The following is an 18,148-nucleotide window of genomic DNA, read 5'->3' on the forward strand; positions in this document are numbered from 1 at the left end:
TTATCCAAATCTCCTTTGAAAATACAGTAAGTTGATCACCAAATCCTGCTTGATTCTTATCCTTTGGTAGGGATGGTCACTTAATTTAGGATATCCTTATAACAGTTGAGCTTAAGTTGTTTAAAATAGCAATCACCTTATTCATGAGTTAAGTGAATTCCCCTGGAATTGAAACACTGATACGCTGAACTCTGCATGACATCTGGTAAATAAAGGAATAAATATAGCCATATGTGGTCAGTGGCCAAACCTCACAGGAGAGCGAGATTATAACAGACGTCTCCTTCAGTGAAATAGACAACTGAGCTATTTTTCCACTCAGTCGCCTGGACATTTGTCTGAAATAAGCCAAATAGAAAAGTTACCTTGGCTTCTTATAGGTATAGCCTGCTTCCTAAATGTTGTCTTCTTGCCTTATCCCATCATAGCAGTCAATGAAAGAGTACATGTCTCAAAAGTAGGGTTTAACTTAAAGAAAAAAAAAAACCTGGCATAGTCATTTAATTGTGGTTGCATATTGCTACTGCAGATATCAAATGATTTTTTTTGTTTTTTTTTGCTGCGTTGGGTCTTAGTTGTGGCACTTGGGATCTTCGTTGCTGTGTGCTGGCTTCTCTCTAGTTGTGGCGTGCGGGTTTTCTCTTTCCTGGTTGTGTCGCGCGGGCTCCAGAGCGCGTGGGCTCTGTAGTTTGCTGCACGCGGGGCTCTCTAGTTGAGGTGTGTGGGCTCAGTAGTTGTGGCACACAGGCTTAGTTGCCCCGTGGCATCTTAGTTTCCCAACCAGGGATCTAACCCTCACCCCCTGCATTGGAAGGCGAAGTCTTAACCACTGGACCGCCAGGGAAGTCCCTCAAATGATTCTTAAAAGTACTATTGAATTCTCAAACTGTTGACTTTTATTAACGTGCATGCAGCATTGTGCTAGGCTCTGTGAACTTTGGAAAAGAAACAGAATACATGATCCTCTCCCCAAAGAGCTTATATCTGGGGAAAGAAACCCTGCATAAAACAACTAGAGAAAAACATCTAGGTATTAAATACACTTAGAAAATGACCAGAGCAAAATATGAAATTAAATATTCTATGATGAAGATTATGATTACACACTAAATGTAGTTGAAACTATAAATTCTAAAGGAGTGGCTGGCACCTGGCCCACATTGTCCTAATGGGAGGCACAGCATAGATGTCATGTCCCGTGAGCACCAGGCAACGTGTGGTGAGTGCAGGGCTATAAATAGGAAATGACAAATAGTTTACAGTATATACCAAACTAACTTAAGCAAGACTATACTTTAGGGAACAGAAGCATACATAGAGCATGAACATTATGTATAAACAAGGGAGCAAATATGTTTTGTGGATAGAAATTGAGAGAGAAAGCTCTCCTTCTACAGAAAGGCAGGAGGGGGTGGTAGAAAGACTATCAACTTTGGTTTCAGATACACTGGGATTCAAATCCTGGCTCTTCCACTGTGTGAAACTGGGCACATTAACTTTTGCAGATCTCATTTTCCTTACATCTATAAAGCTACTAGCTTGTGCAACTGTTATGAGTATTAAATTCGATGCTCCATAAAGCACCTAGCAGAAGCAGGCATTCAACAAGGAGCATCCGCTGTTGTTCTCTATGTATCTGTTAAACATCCAACTGTGTTAATGTTGTGTCTGTCTTTCCCAGTAGACTATGAGCTGCTTACAAAAGGGATTATGAATTAATGGTCTTCGTATTTTGAATTCCGACTACAGTATCTGACACAGAGTGGATTCTTATTAATTGTGGAAATAACAAGAATCATGAAAAACATACATTTAGATAATAATGATGGCTTAATATTTAACTGAGTACTTCCTTTATGCTCCGATTCTGTGCTAGGAGCATTTCACGGATCATCTTATTTCATTCGCATAACAATTCTTTGTTTGTGGCAATGAACATCCCATGCAAATGAGGAGGATATAGAAACCCGCCCAAGTTCATAGGGCTAGTCAATGGCAGAGCCCAGGCCTCAGCCAGACTGGACTCCAAGCTACCCGCTGAGTGGAGAACAGCTCTTGCTCTGTATTAGCCGAGGAAAATTCCACGGACCAATAGGAGTTTCAGAAGCTGTCTGAGTACTAAAAAGGCAGAGAATTCGGAGAGGGGGTGAGAGCATTCCAGGGACAGGCAGCGGCTTCAGAGCCAGCTCTGATGTGAGACAGAAGGTGGGATGGGGGTTTGGAAAAGGGGTGAGTCTGAGGGACGGGCCGGATGGGGCTGGCTGAGCACACACTGGGAAAACTGGGGCCTGTGCAGGTGAGCACAGAGGAAGAAAGAAGAGCCTCTGTATGGGGTTCTCTCCGTTGGAACGGGCAGAGCTGGGGCCCAGAAGCCCAGAGACGGGCGGTTGCAGCAGCTGAGGCTACGAATGGCATGGGGTAGAGTAGGAAGTCCTTCTGGGGCAGGATGGAGACTCCAGGCTCCCGGCGCTGCAATTCTGGGAGGGAACTGGAAGAAAAGCCACTGGATCTGGCAACAGATTGCAGGCAGGCAGCGTTAGTTGCTCTTTAACATCAAGAGAAACAAACGTAGCAATAATGACTCCACTTAGTGTAGTGGTGAAGGGGGAACCAGCCCACCCTGGGTCCCAGGCAGGCTTGCAGCTGTGTAACCTTAGCAAAGTGATTTAAACCTCTCTGGGTCCCTGTCTCTCTTCTGTAAAGTGGGGATGGTTTCCGTCTCCTAGGGTTATTGTGATTGCAAAATGATGGTGTATTTCGTTGGCTTTTTCTTCATATTTTCTAGTGGAGTCATGCTCCCTAAACATTATACAGAACTTTCTGTTTATTGGGAGAATTCTCCCAAACTGGGTCCCAGGTCCTTAATTTTAGTGGGCAACAGGCAACGGGGGATACCCTGTTGACCCCTCCAGGTTAACAGGTCTGACATCAAACACATAGCCAACTCCCAACTTCCCAGCTCCCATTTCCTGATTTCAAAAGGCAACACAGGTTTTGCAATCCTCCAGGCTCAAAACCTTCCACCCAATTTAAACTTTTCTCCTCTCCCCCCCATCCCCCATCCCCCATATCAAATTTATAATCAGGTCTTATTCCTTCTTTCTCTGTAATGCCTTTTAGATTCATTTCTTCTCGGTTTCCACTTTTCCTTCCTCATCCCTATTTTTTTTTTTTTTCTTTCAGCGATCCTCTGATGACCTCTGTGTCTCTTCTTTCAACCCAGTGCCAAATTAATGACCAACGGATTATTTCGGATACCACATACGTCGCTTATCTCCCTTTGTCAAGAACTCTCAATAGTTCTTCTGTGAGGGTTAGAGCGAGTTCAAATTCCTAGGTTTGGTATTAAACTTACTTCGAACTGGAATTCGGGAATTCCTTTCCCGAATTCTCCACCGGGGAATGGCACCTTGAATCCACCCACAGCTCAGCCCTCCAACTTCTAGAAAGTTCCTCCTGCAGCCCCCTGGTGAAATTCTATCCCTTCCGGAAGACCTGGTTTGATTTCCATATCCCCAAAGATGCCATCCTTGACCAGTTAGTCCATTCCCGATGTCCCTTATCACTTGGGGGCCCCACCCCGCCTAGCACTGTGATACACTCATGACTTTGGGGGATGCACCCGACTTCTGGCCGAAGTTCCCATAACCAGGCATAGGCTCCCACACTCAATAAGGCTGAAAGAATGGAGGCATGAGTAAATGGCCATGCTCCTGGCCCGACCCCTTCTTGGTAATCTTCAGCACCGACTCCCCCCTCTTCCTACCAGCCTGACCATGTCCGACCTCCGGACGCCACCAAGCAGCGTTGGGGTGGACTGTGTCCCCGAATCCAGGGCATGTCCGCGTCGCCCGATCTCCACGACTTAGCCCTGGGCCGAGGATAATGGTGCAGAGCCCGACCCTCTGTTCCTACTCCCGGAGGGGCCGTTCGGTGGGAACTGGGCTGGTTTCGGGGATCGCGGCCACGAGCGCCCATCACCCCGCGGGGAAGGAGGGCGACCCGGGCAGAACGGCTGGGGGATTAGGTGTCGCCCCTCGCCCTCCCCCTCGCGGCCATTGGGCAGCCTCCGCGGCGCGCCCTGTGGACGGGGCGGGGCCCTCCCCATCTCCCCTCGGTTCCCCTCCCCTGTTTCCCGGGGTGGGAACCTCGGGAGGCGGGAGACGCGCAGGGGCTGCCGAGGGGCGTCCGGTTACATCTCCGCCTTCCTCAGCCTCCGGCCGCACAGCTCCTCGGTTTGCGGGACGGCAGTCCGGGAACATGTTGGCCGCGGTCCGCCGGAGCGGAGCTGCGTGGACGCGGGCGCTGCTGCTGCAGCTGCTGCTGGCGGGGCCCGGGGGCTGCCTGAGCCGCCAGGAGCTCTTTCCCTTCGGCCCCGGGCAGGGGGACCTGGAGCTGGAGGCCGGGGACGACCGCGTCTCGCCAGCCCTGGAGCTGAGCACTGCGCTCCGCTTCTTCGACAAATCCGACCTCAACTCGGTCTACGTGAGTGCGACCCCGGGCGGGAGATGGGGGCGGTTGTCTGCGAGGGCGCGGGGGCCTGGCGCGGCGTCGGAAGGAAGGCCCGGGCGGGCCGGGGGCGCCCGCGGCGGCGGACGGACGTGAGCGTCGTGGGCGGGGACCCGGACCCGCAGGCCGCCGGGGCGCGGGGTGCGGCGCTCGGCCTCCAAGCCCCAGGGGGCTCCCGCCTCCGCCCGGCTCGCCGACGCCTCCCCGCCGCCTGGTCACTGTCGCCCGAGGGGCGCTCGGGTCCGGGGAGTTCGTCCCGTCTGCGCCGCCCCGCGCGGGCCCTGCCCGACTCCGGGACCCCGCGACCCCGGGACCCGGGACCCTGGACCCCGGGACCCCGGACCGCGGGACCCGGGCGGCGTTTCCACCCCGGTGGCTGTGGCCCGCATCGCCTCCGAGAAGTCGGTCCGCGTCTCGCCATTGTCCCCTGCCTTTTGGGGACAGGACCCGGTGCGGTTGGAACCAGGCGCGGGCGCGGGGCAAAGGCCAGAGCTGGGTTGCAGCAGGCGCGCGGACCCTGTGACTGCCGTAGGTGCCGGGGCAGGAAAAGACCGCCAAACCGGGCTCTCCGCCCCGGGAATGCAGCCGACAGCCCCTGCGTGTGTGTGTGTGTGGACTCCGGATATGCCTTGGCAATGATTCTGCGCTCAGTCCAGAGTTAAGGGCTGGGAAAGGGCGCCCCAGTGATCCAATTTCCTGTAGCCGAGCACTGTCACCATGGGGGGCGGGGGGAGGGCGGCCAGATGGGGAGCGGGACAGGGACCTTTCGCTCTCTGGATCCTTCTCTGAACTGGCCGGGCCCGGGGACGCTGTCAACTTGGTAAAGTCCTTTCGTGCCGCCGCCTGCCGCCGCCGCGCACCATGTGGATCTCGTATAAAGCTGTGTGCATTCCAGAAGTGGAGGGGAGCAACGCCAGCAGCGGCTGGAGCTCGTCCTGCCGGTGAAATGGCTGTGCTCGTCTTCTGGCGGGGCAGACTTCGCCTGGGACAGCACCCACGTGGAGCTTGTCGGCTTTGCCCCAAAAGAATGAGTCCTCGAAGTCTCCACCGGCAGAGGGTGTCCCCTTGTTGGTTGACTGCCCTGACCTCCTTGCGCAGTCTGCTGTAGCCTGTAAGACCCTGTCTTAGGTTTTTAAATGCGCAAGATAAAATCCACAGGATTGCCAAGGAGGTCAATTCTGTTGAAAAATGAGTTAAAATATTTTTTAAAAGTTGCATTAAGTAATATATGTGGTTTTCTTCCTTTTAACCGTATTAAATAGCAAGGTATAGCAGTGGATCCAGTGTACGATCAGCTAATGCCGGAACTTTCAAGGTCATGGGGACTGTAAACAATATTCAGAGACAACTACTGTGACGATAATGTGATAGGAGAATATCTGTGACTTCTGTTAGTGGCAAGGTCATTAAGTACTAATACTACTGTGTTATGTTGCCTACATTTATAATGGAAGGAAATGCTAAATACCAGTTATGGGTTACTGAAAATTAAAATGAAATTTCTTTTTCTCTCTAGGTTAACAGACCCACTAAATTCTATTCATGAACCCCTGTGTTAAATTAGGGCCCTCCTGCCCTTCTTTACTTGTGGCATCAGACTAACCGCATTACGTTCTAAAACCTAGGAAATCGATTGCTAAAAAGTGATTCCCGTCAGTCCACACCTTCTGAGCCAATTTGGGTTTTTAATCTGAGTTTCAGTGAGAAAGACTCCCAGAGCTCTCTTTGCATCTTATTTCTGTGCTTCAGGTTGGATTCCCAGGAAGGACTCTAAGATGGAGATTAGCAGGTAGGTTATTTCATTAGGGCGAGCTTCTCAGATCCACACTTGTAGAAGGGAGGGCAGTGAAGAAAGATTGAGCAGAGTAGCGGAGCTGCAGTGCAGGCCAGCAAGGGCATCCAGCCAGTCCCCTGGGAGCTCTGGAGGTGGGATGGCCTTTCAGGGCTCTCTCAAGCCTCCTGAGAGGGATGGACCTCCGTTTCCTTACGGTGATCAGTGATTCCATAAGGGCTGCCCTGGACCGAGGTGTGACCCTCAGGGTGAGGCCGATTTTTCCACAGAGGCAGTTATTGAAGAGGAGGGCTGAGGACTGCATTCCCAGGAGCTGAATGAGGATCTGGTGCCACATCACAGCACCCACCACTATTTGTAGTTTTGTAGATGCTCTTTTGAGCTGATGGAAACCCTCACATGGTCTTGAGTGAAAGGGTGAATTGACAGGAAGTGTGAGCATGAACTAGATGGTCTGTACTGTTCTGGGCATTAGATTAAGAAAACGAAAGGAAACTCACTGAGAAAGAAAATGATTATTGGATGAGTATATCTACATGTGTCAGGGACTTGCTAGTTTTATATTATTTAATCCTCAAAATAACGTGCCCCCTTTTTTTCAGATGAAGAAATAATCATAATTAGTCCCCCTTTTTTTCAGATGAAGAAATAATCATAATTAGTAATTATCCAAGGCCATAGCATCAGTTAAAACTAGGATTTCAGCCCAAGTCTGTGTCTGACTCATAATGCTTTCAAGTATCAGACCTAAAACATGTGATGGACCCAAGGGAGTGCTATGAGTTAGAGTAGTGAGGGAAGATTTTACAGAGGAGGTTACATTTAAGACTTGATAGACAGGTCCATTTTCAGTAGGCAGAGGGGGAAATGGAGAGGCCATTCATGGTGGGAGGTACTGCAGGGGCAAATGCATGAGGATGGGAACAAGCTTGGCATATGCTGGGAAAGTGAGGAATATGACCCCACTGGAGCAGAGTGTTTTTGTCGGCACAGGAGGGTCCAGTCTGGGATAGGCAGGTGGGGTCAGGAGATAAATATCAGTTAGCTCTTGCTGTGTAACAAACAACCACAAAAACAGTGGCATGTAACTATAAGGACTTGTTGCTCATGTGTCTGGAATCTGCAGGTGGTGGGCTGATATAGGGTGGCTTCAGCAGGAGCAACTGGGATGATCTGGTTCTGCTCTGGGAGGTGGTGGGGGAGCGGGGAGTGTCTTTCAACCTCCACAGCTGTTTTGCCTAATATGGTCATTAGCCATGTACAGCTATTTTAAATTAATTAAAATGAAATAATATTAAAATTTCAGCTTTTGAGTCACACTAGCCACATTTCGAGTGTTCAACAGCCTCACTAGTGGCTAGTGGCCACTAGATCCGACAGTACTGCTGTTGAATGTATCCATCACCATTAAAAATTCTATTGGATGGTGCTGCTTCAGAGGGCCAGCTTAAGCATGTCCTTTTTCATGGAGATATCAGAAGCATAAAAGAGTAAGTGGAAATGCATAGTGCTTTTCCAAGCCTTCCCTTGGGTCATGCCTCCTGACATCTCAGGGACTAAAGCAAGACTCATGGCTGAGCCCAGTGTCAATGGGTGAGGCAGGTCATTCACCCATCCCCCCCCCCCCCCCACCGACCGTGGTGGTAACAGGCATGGATACAGGGAGAGCTGAAGATGTGGAGCCAAACAACGCAATACATTACATGGAGGGTCATGAAAGATGGCTCCTGGAAGGTTAGTGGTTGCTGGGTTATACTGTCTGTAGCTGGTCACAAGGCATGCCCGTCTTTAGTAAGATAAGTCTAGCAGTGGTTTGCAAGACAGCATGAACAAATGGACACGAAGAGTTTGGGAGCAGGAAAACCAGTCCCATACGCTACTGATTTATCAGATATGCAGAAATTAGAGCATACAGGAATGGGGCAAGGAGAGGAGCAGGTGAACCTGAGTTGATCTAAGATGCATCAGCAAGATTTCTGACCAGTCACATGTGGAACATGGAGGAGAAGGCAGGGAGGGAGAGGTTCTTGGTCTTGAGGCGTGAGAGAATGATGAGATGGTTGGCAGAGCTGACTTGAGTGAAAAGGCATTGGTCCAGGTTTGACCTGGTGGTGTTGGAGACCAGCAAGAGCACCAGAACATGGAGAAGCCCTGGAGCTTGTAGACTTTCAAAAGAGCAGTTAGGTTAGAAGGTGAATGGAAGCCTTGACACTGGTTTACAAGGGGAAGTAGGAAAGCAGGGAACAAGCTGAGAGCTGGGTTTGGAGCCCTTGGAAAGGGTACCATTAGTGATGACCCAACTCATCAGTTCTAACAGTGCGGTCTGGGGACTCCTGGGCGTCCTGGAGATTTTTTTCAAGAAATTCACAAGGTCGGGCTTCCCTGGTGGCGCAGTGGTTGAGAATCCGCCTGCTGATGCAGGGGACACGGGTTTGTGCCCCGGTCCGGGAAGATCCCACATGCCGCGGAGCGGCTGGGCCCATGAGCCATGGCCGCTGAGCCTGCGCGTCCGGAGCCTGTGCTCCGCAACGGGTGAGACCACGACAGTGAGAGGCCCACGTACCGCAAAAAAAAAAAAAAAAAAAAAAAAAAAAATTCACAAGGTCAAAACTCTTTTCCTGGTAATACGAAAATGTTGTTTGCTTTTCTACTCCCATGCTCTCTTGTATGTATAGTGGAGCTCACTAGAGGCTACAGGATATGTGATATCTACATGTGTTGTGATATTTATCACAACAGATTGAATGTAGAAGATGGGAGAATCTAGCTATCTTCCATTAAGCCAGACATCAAATTGATTTGCACAAATGTACAACAACGACACTTCTCTCCCTAGGTACTTTTGGGTTTTATTTTCTTTAAAATTATGTTAACATGTAATGAGTTCATTATTATTTAAGTATTATAAAAATTTAAATTTTTCTCAATTTTAATTTCTGATATGTTAAGTATTGATCAATATAACCTATGTAAACATGAGATTCTGGGGGTTCTTTAATAAGTTTTAAGAATATAAAGGGGTCCTGAGACCAAAATGTTCAAGAGCTGCTGATTTGACGGTATCTAGGCATCGTATGCCTCTGCCTTAACTTGAGAGCTGTTCCAAGGCACAGGATATTGCTGGGGAATATTCCATGGTGGAGCGAGGGGACATCTTGGTTTCCTGACTTGATCCTGTGGGCCATTGCATGATAAGATCTGATTCTCCACGTGGAGTAATCTCTTTATTTATTTATTTTTTTTTAAATTTTTTTTATTTTTTATTTATTTATTTTTTTTTTGTGGTAGGCGGGCCTCTCACTGTTGTGGTCTCTCCCTTTGCGGAGCACAGGCTCCGGACGCGCAGGCTCAGCAGCCATGGCTCACGGGCCCAGCTGCTCCGCGGCATGTGGGATCTTCCCGGACCGGGGCACGAACCCATGTCTCCTGCATCGGCAGGCAGACTCTCAACCACTGCGCCACCAGGGAAGCCCATCTCTTTATTTTTAAATCAGCACAGTCCCAGTGGAAGCCAGTCATTCTTTGGACCCCATCCTGAGTAATGAGGGGAGTGGGTCAGTGTTTAAATATAGTACATGATTTGATTACATATGATGTTATTCATGTCTTGATTCAAAAACATGGAGAAATGAATTAGTTATTGTTTAATAAGTTCAGTTTGGGAAATAAAATTCTTTATGGCTATGGAACAATAATAAAAAGATATCCTTGTAAGCAAAAAGATTGTATACTGCTCTCCTGACTCATCTCCTCATCTCCCTTCCTCATGTCTGTCTGTCTGTCTCTCTCTCTCTCTCACACACACACACACCACATACATCTTCGACAAACTGATTTTCATTATACCTCTTACATACAGGAATCTCTCCTTAAGTAGGGTAAATTTAACTCTTAAGATCTTCTAACGTTCTTCCTGTTTTTACCCTACCTTCTCTGCCAATACAGGCCACTGACTTTCTTCAACACTTGCTTCAGGGACTTCCCTGGTGGTCCAGTGGTTAAAGGCTCCACATTTCCATTGCAGGGGGCATGGGTTCAATCCCTGATTGGGAAGGCACAGCAAAAAAAAAAAAAAAAAGAAAGAAAATGTTGCTTCATTCCACCAACCTTACCAAGGAATTCTTTTTTAAAAAATTATTTAGGCCGCGCTGCACAGCATGTGGGATCTTAGTTCCCTGACCAGGGATCGAACCTGCACGCCCTGCATTGGAAGGCGAAGTCTTAACCACTAGACCGCCAGGGAAGTCCCTCGTGCTAGATTTTTCATGTTAATTTTTGAGAAAGTTGTTTCATACACAACAGGCTAATGCTACTCTGTCAAAGACATGGACAAAAGACGTCCCTCATACTTTTATGCATAATATACAGAACTGTAAAATATGTCAAAATGGAAACTCCCTGCAATTTCTTTTTTTTTCCCCGTGCAATTTCTTAATGTACTGGGAAGTACAGCAAAGCAAAAGAAAGCACTACATACAAATAGTGTTTAAGCATTCTGGCATACATAGTGTTCTTAGTGTAATTGGAGTGCAACTTATCTGTATATACACACAAAATATTTTAGAAGCAAGTAAAGTAAACAGAAGTACCAGTTCTGTAACTTACTCTTGATCACACAGACAAGCCAGTCTCTTAGAGCTCATCCTGTTCCACTGAAGCAACACTTGTGCCTATGGAACCTACTGACCCTGTGGTAGTGGCATTTGACATCAAGGCCAGCTTCATCTGCCATTTCTTGAAGCAACACATCCATTTGGTTTTGTGGTATTGTTAGGGTTGTGGAGTGACTCATTGTGTCTTCCCTTCGTTGCGTTTGAACCTTCAGCATTTCCAGTTAGTGTTTACACGTGTCCATCGGGACAAACATCTTTTCACGGGGAGGTTCATACCCCTCCATGTAGTATCTGCAGAGCCAACCAAGGGCCGTGACCTTTGTCATCTTGCCCATCGTCTGAACTCCTGCGACCACAGCAGGAGCCCCAGTGCTCACACTCCAGAAATTAATTGCTTGGTTCCTCTGGTGGACTGCATTTTCAATGTGTGTTCTTACCCCTTCTGGATTGCTCTTCTAAATGGCCTTTTTAATCTTGGCCTTTCCCGCCTTTTCTTCTCTCTCATATTTCTTGGCATTGTTATTAAGCTCTTTGACAGCAAACTGCAAGTTAAATAGGTGTTTCTCCATATTTGACACGGTCCCGTGACTTTTTTGGGGAGGCGCAGGTTTGATGGGAGGGTACACGCAGCCCCGTGCTCCTCCTGAGCTGCAGGCCGGCCTGGCTCCCTGAGATTGTGTCATATTCCTCTTGACATCCCTCGTGGACCTGCCACACTTGCTGGCACATAGGAAGTTTATGCTTAAGCCCGGGGCCACCACCCGTGGTTATGCAGGTGGTTTGCACCACAAAGCTCTGACTGAGGGGACAAATGGGCTAAAGTCCAGCCCTCAGGCCCCTCACCAAGCCCTGAACCTCAGCATGGGCCTGGGGCCATTCAGAGGAAAGGGTACTTGCTTCTCATTTGCCCAAAGGCGCCCTGTGGTCTAACAGTGGCCCTGGCTGAGTCACAGAATACTTAATAGAGTATTAATTTCTAATGGGGGCTAAAGTGAAATTGATGAATCAGGTTGATTAACCAACTTATAATTGAGGTCCAGTCACTTCATATCTCACCCTCTTATTATTCCAGATCTCTCTTATTATAAAACAGAGGTTTGATAAGATTATCTCTAAGGTTCATTTTATCGTGGATCTTTGCTATTCTCTGATCAAGTGACCAGATGTTGAATATATACCTTTACTAGGTACAGGACACTGGCTATGATTTCTCATATAATGCAGTGCAATGTTGAGATACATCATCTAGTCATTCAACAAATATTTAATTTGTTGCCTAACATGCCAGGACCAGTGCTAGAGATTGAAACCAGACCAGTGTTTTTTTCTGCTCTTCACAGTCTAGTGAGGAAGACAGACATTAAACTAGTAATGACACTGTGACAAGTGCTATGAGGAAGAAGTGCATATATTGTGGTGAAACTGAGCTAGGCGGAGGGTTCTCCACCTGGAACTAAAGCATGGGTGGGGGTTAGCCATGTGAAAAGGGGAAGGGGCAGAATGGTGCCTCGTTACTGAGTGTGAGACCAGGAGCTTGTAGAGAGGAGGAGCTTGGCATGTCTTCAGGACAGAATGAAAGCCGATGTGAGTGAGGGCGGTGGTGCAAGAGCTGGGGGGACCTAAGTCAGACCCGGACGCTGCAGCTCAGAGCCCTCCAAGTGTTTCCCTTTGCACTTACTGACATCCAGCTTCTCACCACGTGTGGTGATGGTACAGCCACTCTGGCTCTCCATCCTCATCCCTTATTACCCTGCTGTCCTCACGTGCTGGGCTGCAGCCTCACTAGCCACCTTCTGTTCCTAGGCCACAGCCAGCTTGTCCCACCCAGGTGCAGACACTCCTCTCCCCTCTGCGCCATCCCGTCACGCAGGTCTCTGTTCACATGCAGATGCCCGTGCGTGTTGTTTTGTTGCATTCTGTCTTGATTTCATCCCAGCATGTATAGCCACCTAAAACTAGTTTATTTGTTTACTTGTGTGTTGCTTATCTTTGCCCTTAGAGTCTGAACCCTTTGAGGGCAGCGTCTGACCTGCCTTATTCACTGCTGTCTCCCAGGTATACACAAGGAGTAGGGTCTGGGGCACGTAGTGGGTGCTCTGTTATGATCTGTTGAATGAATGAAGGGATGAATGAACGCTAGGTATTTCTTACTTTATTCTATGAAGCAGTGGGATGCCATTAGAGATTCTAGCTAGATGAGTGACATGATTTTAAAAAAAATTTTTATTTTATATTGTAGTATAGTTGATTTGCAATGTTGCGTTAGTTTCAGGTGAACAGCAAAGTGATTCAGTTATATATAGACATGTATCTATTCTTTTTAAAATTCTTTTCCCATTTTAGATTATTACAGAATATTGGGTAGAGTTCCCTGAGCTATACAATAGGTCCTTGTCGGTTATCTATTTTAAATACAGTAGTGTGTATATGTCAATCCCAAACTCCTAATTTATCCCTCCCCCCCACCCCGACATGATTTATTTTTAAAAGATTTCCATTTCCTCAACAAATAAATGGCATGGGAGAAAAAGGAGGGCGAACTGCATAGATTAAAATAGGCTTAAGAGACAAGCTAACCAAATGAAAGGTAAGGACTTTATTGGATCCTGATGGAAACATGGAAACAAAGTGGCCGTAAAAAACACATCTTTGAGAAACTGCTTTTTTGGGAGAGATACATATGGAATTATGGACAGGTGAAATAATTTGATGCCTGGGATTTCATTTAAAATACTGCAAAAAAGAAAAAAATAAATATGCACATGTGTGGAAGGAATAGATAAAGCAAGAACTAGAGTGTGTGGATAATATTGGTGATTCTTCTGTGTGTGTTTGAAAATTCTCCCTTAAAAGTAGTCTAATTATAAAAAGTTTTAAAAAAATTATGCTGCCTGTGGGTAAAGGACTTTTAGGGGAGGTGTGGAGGAGGAAGAGTGAATTCCACAGCTAGAGACCTGTTGCCAGGGTCCAGGGGAGGGTGGCGATGGTGTGTGGACACGGGTTGTGGGTTCTAGAACTATTTGGAGGTGAATGAAATGAGGCTTGCTCATGTGTTATCTCATCTGAGACACGCAACAGCCCTGTGAGGTCGCTCAGGCAGGTGATAGGATGAGCCCCCTATTATAGAAAAGAACACTGACACATGCAGCTAAGGGCCTTGTCCAAAATACACTCAGCTCCGGTCAAGGTAGACCTTGAACTCAGCTTTTCCCACTCTTATTTCTGCGGTCTTTATACTATGCCACTTTGGATACTGACTTCTTCCCCTCCTTCATTCATTTATTCATTTGACAGTCTCTCATCAGCACTGTAATGTACAGACTTTGGGGCCAGGTGCGTGAGGCTACATCACACGATGAGTGACATCACACGTGATCCCTGCTCTCACGGAACCCGCACCGCATCACATCACTCACCATTGCAATGCTTGTGAAAAAAGTTGGTTCTTATCCCTTAAGGAGCAGGTTTCTTAACTGCTTTGTCCTCAGGTAAATTTTTTTCTTATTTTTTTTTTTTTTTTTGGCCGTGCTGCACGTGGGATCTTAATTCCTCAACCAGGGATCGCACCCGTGCCCCCTGCAGTGGAAGTGCGGAGTCTTAACCATTGGACAACCAGGGAAGTCCCTTTAATTTTTAATTAGCAATGTTTTCACACACACACACACACACACACACACACACACACACACACACACACAAAAGGGGCGAAATTAGTATCATGACCACCCATAGACACATTACATAAAGGTAACTGTTGTTAGCATTTTCCCTGTTTGTTTAATTTCTCTTTACTCATGTATCCAAAGTAACAATAAATTACAGCCATCATGACATTTCATCACTAAATATTTTACTATGCATTCCTAAGACAGTAACAGCATTTCCCTACCTAACCAGCATACTATTATCAAACTAAAGAAAATCAATAATAATTTCCTGTTCTCAATTTATGCCCAGTCCATATCAAGTCTCTCCAATATCCCCAAAGCTGTCCTTTATAGCTAGACTCATTCAGACTGGGGCCCAAAGGATGACAAGCATTACATTTGGCTCTTTAGTCTCTTAATTTTTTATTTTATTTTATTTTATTTATTTATTTGGTTGCGCTGGGTCTTAGTTGCAGGAGGCAGGCTCCTTAGTTGCGGCTCATCAGCTCCTTAGCTGTAGCATGTGGGCTCTTTAGTTGCAGCACGCCAACTCTTAGTTGCGGCATGTATGTGGGATCTAGTTCCCTGACCAGGGATCGAACCCAGGCCCCCTGCATTGGGAGCGTGGAGTCTTATCCACTGCACCACCAGGGAAGTCGCTAGTCTCTTTTAATTTTGACCAATACGCTCCCCCTTTTTATTTCTCACTTTATTTAAGAGTCACTGCTTAATGTCCTGTAGAAGGTCCCACCTTCTGAATTTGACTGTTTCTTTGTAATGTAGTCTAGCCTGTTATTCCATCTCTGTATTTTCTGAAAACTGGTAATTTTGAAAATATTCAGGTTAAACATTGTTTTCTTTAGAAAACACATAGAATTTTATTTTAAAATTAATTGGGGGAATAGTAAGACAATGCAAATGGTTAACAAAAACTTGTAAAAACAGTGTTAAGGGAAGTTTCCTTCCTACCCTGGCCTCCAGGCCCATCGTTCTCTCCCCAGAGACAATCACTATTCATGAATTGTTTATCTCTTTGCAGAGAGAGTCTCAAATGTACAAACATATGTATGTACACATCCCCCCTTGTTTTCTACATCTCCTTGATTTTCTAAATAACAGTGTTATGAGACATAATTTACATACCCTAAAATTCACCCCTTTAAAGTGTACAGTTCAATGTTTATTGTATACCCAGGGACTTGTGCAACCATCACCACCGTCTAACTCCAGAATATTTTGCTCACCCTCCAAACAAACCCAGTATCCTTCAGCAGTCATTCCCCATCTCCCCCACCTCCCCACTGCCCCGGTCCCTGGAAACCACTAATCTACTGTGTGTCTCTATGGACTTGTCTGCTCTGGATGTTTCACATAAATAGAATCATACAACATGTGACCTTTTGTGACTGGCTTCTTTCACTGAGCATAACATTTTCAAGCCTCCTCTACTTTGCAGTACTTAGCAGTTCCTAGTTCTTCTATGACTGAATAATACTCCATGGTTTTATTTTTCCTTCCATAAGTTCATGGATATTCAGGTTGTTTCTCCTTTCTGGCTATTATGAATAATGCTGCTATGAATGTCCATGTCCCAGTTTTCGTGTGGAGATCAGCTTTCAGGTCTCTTGGGTATATACCTAGGAGTGGAATTGCTAGGTCATATGGTAACTCCATGTTTAACATTTTGAGGAACTATCAAATCGTTTTTCGAAGGGGCTGCACCATTTTACATTCCCACCAGCAATGTATGAGGGTTCCAGTTTCTCCATGTCTTCATCAACACTTGTTATGATCTGACTTTTGGATTTTAGCCATCCTGGTGGGTGTGAAGGGGTATCTCATTGTGGTTTTGATTTGCATTTCCCTGAAGATAATGATGTTGAGCATCTTTTCATGCTTTTATTGGCTATTTGCATATCTTCTTTGGAGAAATGTTTGTTCACATCCTTTGCTTATTCTTAAATTGGATTATCTGTATTTTTTTTTTTTGGTACGCGGGCCTCTCACTGTTGTAGCCTCTCCCGTTGCGGAGCCCAGGCTCCGGACGCGCAGGCTCAGCGGCCATGGCTCACGGGCCCAGCCGCTCCGCGGCATGTGGGATCTTCCCGGACCGGGGCATGAACCCGTGTCCCCTGCATCGGCAGGCGGATTCTCAACCACTGCGCCACCAGGGAAGCCCAGATTATCTGTATTTTTATTGTTGAGAGGTTAAACATTATTTAACAAGAATACTTCATGAATGAAGCCATATATGTCATAGTGTATAATATCAGGAGGCGAGTGATGTCTGGTTGTTGCTCTGCTAGCTGCTCACGTTAAGGTGATGACAGCTAGATCACGTCTGTCGAGTTACATTTTTCCCGTTGTAAGCAGAGAGCAAGCTATGGGGTGATGCTTTGTTTGGCCTTATGCAGCTGTCCCTTGCACACCGACCTTTCACTTAACGTCTACAGCAACCATTGATGATCTTTGCCTGAATCAATTATTAAATTAACGGTTGCCAAATAGTGTCTTATTTTGTCTTGTTGTTTACTTGTTGGTTTCTAGCGTTCTTTCTACATTTATTAGCTGGCATACTCCTGTAAAGAAGAGCTTTCCCTCATCAACTGGGGCTTTTGGGTTACACTGACATGGTTTGTTCTGGAAAGGCAGATAAGTGCTTAATTCTTTCCCTATAATTTCTGATGTTCAAATTAAGGGACTGGTGTTCAAATGAAGGCATTGGTATAATCCAAATTCAGGGAGTCCTGGTGCCCTAGTCAGCACAGGTGAACTTCTGATACCTCTATCCAAGATGTTAAGGAGGGGCACACTTCTCCCCAGAGACTGAGGGTTTGGACAAGGCCCTTCTCTTGCCTTTCCTGATCACCTCCTGTTCTGGAATGCTGAAGGACACTTCTACGTCTTCTTTGATAGACACACCAGAGTTTAAAATTTAAAGACTCCCAACCATTTTTAAATGTTGGCAGATAATCTCAGGTAGAAATTTCCTGCAGAAGAGATGGGTAACTTATCCTGAGTCTCTCATTAGACATTAACTGGATTAAGTTTAAAACACTGACTCATCTTTTAACTATTACTACCAGGTTGCCTCTTGTTTTTATCTGCTGATCCTTTTGTTTCTATTTCTAATTCAAGCCAGAGTCATTTCTCTGGCTCTGTGGAGTTAATAGAAAATATTTGCAATTTAGACTCAAGAGTTTTGTTCTGGCACTTCTGGTGTATGATCTTAGGCAAGTCCTATAAACGGAAACTCATTTTTTTCTCAAATGAAGATGATATTAATGCATGCTTTACTAGGTTCACTACAATAACTGGAGTAAAAATGCTTTGTAAACTGTCAAGTACCACTCAAGTAGGGCAGCCCCCAGGTCCCCTCTGGGCTCTAGGCTGGAATCAGTTAACCTCCACCTTGATTGTATCATTAGTTCAGGCTATTTCAGGAATTTCTTTCTCAAGTTTTTCTTTTCTTAGGCCCTTTTCATTTTCTAGGTTTTTCTAGCTGCCCAGTCTCTATCCATGGAGCCATCCCATGAAGCTTTGCAACTTTCAGGACTTCTACTCCCCATTTCTCTAAACTAGGTGGC

General features: G+C 46.4%; 1 protein-coding gene and 1 pseudogene across 2 annotated transcripts in view; one reads left to right on the top strand and one right to left on the bottom strand.

The window, feature by feature from the left end:
• Positions 1-4,089: 4,089 nt before the first annotated feature.
• Positions 4,090-18,148, top strand: part of NID1 (nidogen 1) — a 91,927-nt gene continuing 77,868 nt past the window's right edge. The window contains exon 1 of one of the 2 annotated variants that reach the window (XM_059054613.2): positions 4,090-4,485. In XM_059054613.2, coding sequence (XP_058910596.1) covers positions 4,261-4,485 — 225 coding nt within the window. In that variant the 5' untranslated portion in view covers positions 4,090-4,260. The remainder of the gene's footprint in view (positions 4,486-18,148) is intronic. The other variant, XM_059054612.2, reaches the window with a different exon arrangement.
• LOC136793695 (charged multivesicular body protein 1B2-like) lies at positions 10,934-11,489 on the bottom strand (annotated as a pseudogene).

The sequence above is a fragment of the Kogia breviceps genome, chromosome 2 (genome assembly GCF_026419965.1).
Source record: "Kogia breviceps isolate mKogBre1 chromosome 2, mKogBre1 haplotype 1, whole genome shotgun sequence".
Lineage (NCBI taxonomy): Eukaryota > Metazoa > Chordata > Mammalia > Artiodactyla > Physeteridae > Kogia > Kogia breviceps.